This window comes from Nicotiana attenuata, chromosome 7 (assembly GCF_001879085.1).
Source record: "Nicotiana attenuata strain UT chromosome 7, NIATTr2, whole genome shotgun sequence".
Lineage (NCBI taxonomy): Eukaryota > Viridiplantae > Streptophyta > Magnoliopsida > Solanales > Solanaceae > Nicotiana > Nicotiana attenuata.
The window spans coordinates 104,342,929-104,348,668 of record NC_031995.1 but is presented as its reverse complement, the minus strand read 5'-3'; the positions used below and the strand labels follow the sequence as shown (position 1 = coordinate 104,348,668).

At 29.6% G+C, this 5,740-nt stretch overlaps 1 protein-coding gene across 1 annotated transcript; it reads left to right on the top strand.

Moving 5' to 3' along the window:
• LOC109229625 lies at positions 242-3,580 on the top strand. Its single transcript, XM_019395139.1, has 2 exons — positions 242-675; positions 2,949-3,580. The coding sequence occupies exons 1-2, from the start codon at positions 376-378 to the stop codon at positions 3,105-3,107; spliced, it is 459 nt and encodes a 152-aa protein (XP_019250684.1). The 5' UTR covers positions 242-375; the 3' UTR covers positions 3,108-3,580.

Below are 5,740 nucleotides of genomic sequence, written 5' to 3'. Positions count from 1 at the left end.
TCTATTCATGCCCTTATTCATAATTTGATACGTAATAGTATTTTTTGAAAAGTTTAGACAAACATAAATTATTATTCAAACGTGTTTTTCAAATTGATTAAATTTTTTCAGCATGGCCAAACAGGCTATTAGTTTCATTGCTGTTATAATCCGATTACTTATAAAGTAGGGTCACCGCTCGCCTCCCCTAATACTTAAACTAGTAATATTTGGGACCAAAGAGAGCACAGTAATAAATATATGAATAATAAATTTTACTTACACTAATTTAGAAGAAGACTTGTATTTATTAAAGGAGATGTAAGTTAGGTAACATAACATAAAGAAGACACAAAAAACTTGATCAAAAAGTTATTAGAAAAAAAAAAAAGGCAAATGGTTTCTTCTTCTTCTTCTACTTCAACTCCATCTTTGCAGGTGAAAATTCCGGCGACCGGAGAAGGAAAACTGACGATAAACGTGAAGTCGCCGACGTCGGAGATGTATGCAGAGGTGAAAGAAGCAGATAAAGTAAAAGATTTGGAAAAAGTGATTAAAAAGGCATGGGGAGATGATTATTTGGCTCTTTATTACAAATCAATTAAAATGAAAAGTGATCAGCCTTTATCTTTTTATAATTTAAGAGATGGTTCTATTGTTAGAGTTTCTCTTCTTGCTGAACCTCCACATGAATCTGTAAGTCCATTTTCCTCTAGCTAAAATTAATTTTGCTTTTTTGGAATTCTTGTATATAGAGTAAATTAATTAGATTTTACTGACAAGGATTGTGGTGGAGACCTTCATTCTTAACCAAAAGTCTCGGGTTCGAGCTCTAGGTATGGAGTCGTCTTTGTGAGGGAGTGCTTTACCTCCCAATATGGGACTTCCAGGCGCGAATCCGAATTTAGTCGGGCCCCAATGCGTGTACCGGACACCAGGTGGAAAATCAAAAAATATTAATTAGATTTTAATTTAAAATGGAAAACTAAATTCAAAAATTAATTGATAGGAATTTAAAAGATTTAACTAACTGAATATCCAATATCGTTATCTTATCTAGTTAATTACTTGCTTCCTTTTTGTGGGGTCTTCAAATTGTCAGAAGATTTTAATTTTGAATAATAGGGCAAATATCTTTTTATATTTCTAAAAGTGCATATGATCTGTATTTTTTTGAATTTTTTATATTCTTAATTTTATTTTGGAAGTGAATTGATAAACTAAGTTATAAATTTGACCTATTTAGAAAATGAAACACATATCATTGAGTCTATATATTGACTTTTAGCTGGATAAGAGTGTGATTTCACTTCTTTTTTTAATTTAACATACAATTCTCGACCATCCATAATTTTTTTTTTTTATAGAGAAACATTTTTGGAATTAAGAGCATTGGATAGAGAAAGTCAATTTACGATTTAATCTTATTTTCACTTAGCATTTAGGGTTAGATTGCAATAATTTTCATCGTGAATGCTACCAAAGATGTTAGAATATTCTATATCAGTTGAAGGAATGAGCTATTATATTCTTATATGATTTTGATGATGGTTATCTCATAAGTTAACTTTTAGAATTGATTTAGATTCAATATTCAGCTTCTTTATATGGTATCAGAGTGAGTCTTAGGTTGTATTATCCCATCCTAGATATCCAGACCTAGACATTTTAAAGGGTGTTAGATTAATTAGGGATCATTTGATAGGGTGTATAAGAATAGTATTGAGTAATACTGAGATTAGTTATGTTGGGACTAGTTATGCTGAAATTATTTTTTATCGGTTTTTTTGTTTGGTGCATTAAAAACCACATGTGTTGCATAATTTTTTTTAAAATTTATTTGTTTACAGAAATATCCTCCACATTCTTTAAAAAGGATAGAAAATAATTTTGAAAGCACAGTTATGTCATTATACATGCTTATTCATGTACTCAATATTAGTATTGTTAATGTCATGGTTTGCTATGTATAAGAATAGTACTGAATAGAGTGTATTAGTTATATATAGATTGAAAAACACTACCAAATAATTTAAGAACTCAATAATATCAAAACTAATACATATATTATATTCCCTAATACATCCTACCAAAAGACTCTTAATGTTTTATACATAATTGTTAGAAAGACTGAACTGTTGTTTCTTATATAGTCTTAAACGATTCTCAAGTCATGAGCCATTTTTAGCATTTTCTTTTAACTTCTAAAATTAAATTAAACCCAAGATCAACTACTTGCGCATAGAGCTTAACACTGGAGCGTTATATGTACGAACAATGAGAAATACTATTTTTTTTCGACGCAAAAAGCCAAATAAATTATTAAAAATAAAAAGCAAGAACTAACATCGGTATCAACGGCATTTAATGACTGTCGATATGGTTTAATGATCGTATCATACATCCGTGAATTCCAGCTCATTGTTTCATCAAGTGCATTTAGAAAAATATCTTATTTTTTAAATTTCTCAACTTTGGAATTTGCAAGTTTGACTAAATGTACTTTGACTATAGATCACTCTTTTGGATTTAGTAATTACCATGTGTTGAATTCTTTTGTTCCCGCCCCGTATCGGTATTCGTATTCAGAGATAAAGCCAGAATTTGAACCTTATCAGTCCAGGATTTTAGTATGTTTAAGTTATTAGGTTCTAAATTAACAATATATACATATTTAATGAATATCTAAAGACAAATATAGGGTTTGGGTAAAAGCTACTGGATTCGGCCGAACTCGTAAGACCTATGCTAGCTCCACCCCTGATCGTATTGGGCTCCAATTAAATTTGAATTCGTGCCGGAAAATCCTATATTGGAGAGTAAAGCGATCCGTAATAAAGACGACTTCATACCCAAGGTCTCAAATCCAAAACCTGAATAAAGGAGTACTTACTACTCCATCATTAACCCTTGTTGGTCCATGTGTTGATTTTTCTTACTTATTTAATCTTGGTTTCTTGAAAATGCAGAAATCTTCACGTGAAACCAAGAAACATGCCAAATTGCAATTGGAAAGGAGGAGTAGCACCAACAGCAGTTCTAATGGTGGAAATGGCTGTGGCAACGTTGTGTTTCATATGGCTAAGATGTTATCTCAATTCTGCTCATCCATTTTTCCCAGCCATTAATTACTACAATTGATTGACGAAGAAAATTTATAGTACTATTACTTAGTTCCTAAAGTACGAGATAGGAGTTGGAAAAAAAAAAGTACGAGTTAGGAAAATGGAGCGCCCTTTCCTTGAGAAATAGACGACTTTAATTTTAAGACTGTCAAGAAAATCGAGCTAATATGTCATCGTAAAAGTTGACATAGCTGAATAAATACTATCAACAAAATTAAACACCCTGAAATTTTAGGTGAGCTTTTTTGAAGTTCTTCAGGGTTTCTTTAAGTTTTTATTTTATTTTATTTTATTTTATTTGTGACGAAACTTGTACTCCAATAACATCTGTTAGTCTATCCATCAAAAAAAAAAAACATCTATAGGACTACATAATGTATGTGTGAGATATTTTTACTACTATTGGCTAGGTGTGAAATGGCCAATGGTACAAGGCACTTATAATTTTGAAGTTGTTTTGGTAAAATTTTGGTGAAGTGTGTCTCTTTATTTCCCACTTTGATTAATTCTTGCATTCATTTGATTTGGTAATAGTGTGAGTTACTTTATTTTAATGCTACTATTCCCTCCTGTCCATATTGGTTGTCTTGATTACTAAAATAGTCCAAAATAGTTGTCATTTCAGAAAATCAAGATATAATTAATTACTTTTTATCTATTCTGGCCCTTAGTATTAAACGTTCTTGAAAAAAAAAAAAATTGACTACATAACCTAAAAACACTTAGAAATGAAGAGTATTAAATAATTGTATAGTAGTCAAAAAAATCCTCTTATTAATAATTTCTTAAGGACAAAAGAGAAATAGGACAATTAAAATGGACCGGAGGGTCGTAGTGATTAGCAATATACCATATGGTGCTCGTGTTTACTTGGAAAGAATAAAGAACCATTTTAGCAAGGAGAAATTCAAAAATAGCCAGATTTACAAATGGTCATTCAAAAATAGCAACAGTTTCAAAAGTAATCGAAATTTAGCCACTTTTCATGTAAAGATAAATTTGAACGAAAACATTGTTCAAAATCCAGAAAATACTGCAGCATAATATACTGGAGCTCCAGCATAAGTATATTGGAACTCCAGTATATTATAATGGAGTTCCAGCATAAGTATACTGGAACTCCAGCATATTATAATGGAGTTCCAGCATAAGTATACTGGAGTTCCAGTATAATATACCGGTCCAGTATAATATGATGGAAGTTCATACACAGGTGCTCCAATTTCCAGTATATTATGCTGGAACTTTCCGCGTGTTGGAGTTCCAGCATAATATGCTGGTAGTTTATACACAAGTGCACCGATCTCCAGTATATTATGCTGGACCCGTCCCTATTGCAGCAAAATAGTGGCTATTATTCAATGACTTTACAAACGCTCGCTATTTTTGAATTACCAATCCAAAAACTGGCTAGCCCCTGCTATTTTAACTTTTGTTTCTTGTCAAATCTTATCAAGTAATAAAGCCATCGTCATGAAGCTTTAGGTTTTAAAGCTCATAAAGACATTCAATAATTGATGAGACAAAGATGATAGAGCTATGACTATGCAATAAAGTAAACTGGTTTGATTTAAGTTATATATATTGATAAGAAAAAATTTATACGATAATTAAGTGTAATTTAACTTATCATTATACATATTAACTATAATTTTATCAAGTTATTAATTAATTATTTTTATTGAGATTTATCTCTAATAACCTTGTAAGGACTTGATTGTATAATACTTCTTACTCCATCGATACATGTAAGTATGTAACTTCCACTCAAACTAGTTTTGCAACAAATTTGCCTTCGAATAATTATCTTTATAGAATACTCATTTTAGTGATTAATTGTTGTATAATAATTGTTTCTTGATTTATTTAGTTGTTTGGTGACACACAACGACGAAGTTGTATTATATACGACAAAAGATTATTAGTAATCTTTGTTTTATTTGAAGTTTAGTTACCCCTACACTAGAGATACAATATTGAAAGAAGCAGCTTTTAAAATTATACTACTAAAAGAATTTCGCGATTATTTATTTTCTTGCTTGGAAGTACAATTTAGTCCTGATAAATTTAACTTTCAAATTACGATATTTTTCGTTTTACTATTTGTATAGTTTTTTTTTTATTTTTTATGGGTCCAAAGGAAAGCACTTACGTTAAAATTATATAATATTGTATTGTTTGTACTTATATCATTAGCTAGTACTACTTTTTCAAGATTCCAACAATTATTTCTTTGTTTTTTATCTGAGATGTTCAATAGTTTTTTCATCTTTGTATTATTAATGTATTTATCTATATTCATATCTATCCATATCCATCTATCTATCTATCTATCTATCTACCTATCTATTTATATTCTATCTATCTATATCTATATATTATATTAAGAGCATAGTGAAATGTCGTTCCCCTTTTTTATCCTTTAAAAATAAAGTTCACAGTGAATAAAAGAGTAATTTAAATATATTTCAAATATGTAAGAATGATCATTTAATTATTTTCCTAATATCAAGAACATTGAAATTAACTATAATTCTGATTATTAAAAATTTTCATAGTTGAATTATGTAGAGAATCTTTATATTTAGAATTCTAAAAGCAACTAAATTTTATTTTCTATAGGTTTCCTTGTTTCA

What these genes read in the sequence shown, in the direction of transcription:
- LOC109229625 (XM_019395139.1), top strand. Translation starts at nt 376, where the DNA reads ATGGTTTCTTCTTCTTCTTCTACTTCAACTCCATCTTTGCAGGTGAAA. An exon ending in CTGAACCTCCACATGAATCT is followed by an intron (nt 676 to 2,948) that starts GTAAGTCCATTT and finishes TTGAAAATGCAG; the next exon opens with AAATCTTCACGTGAAACCAA.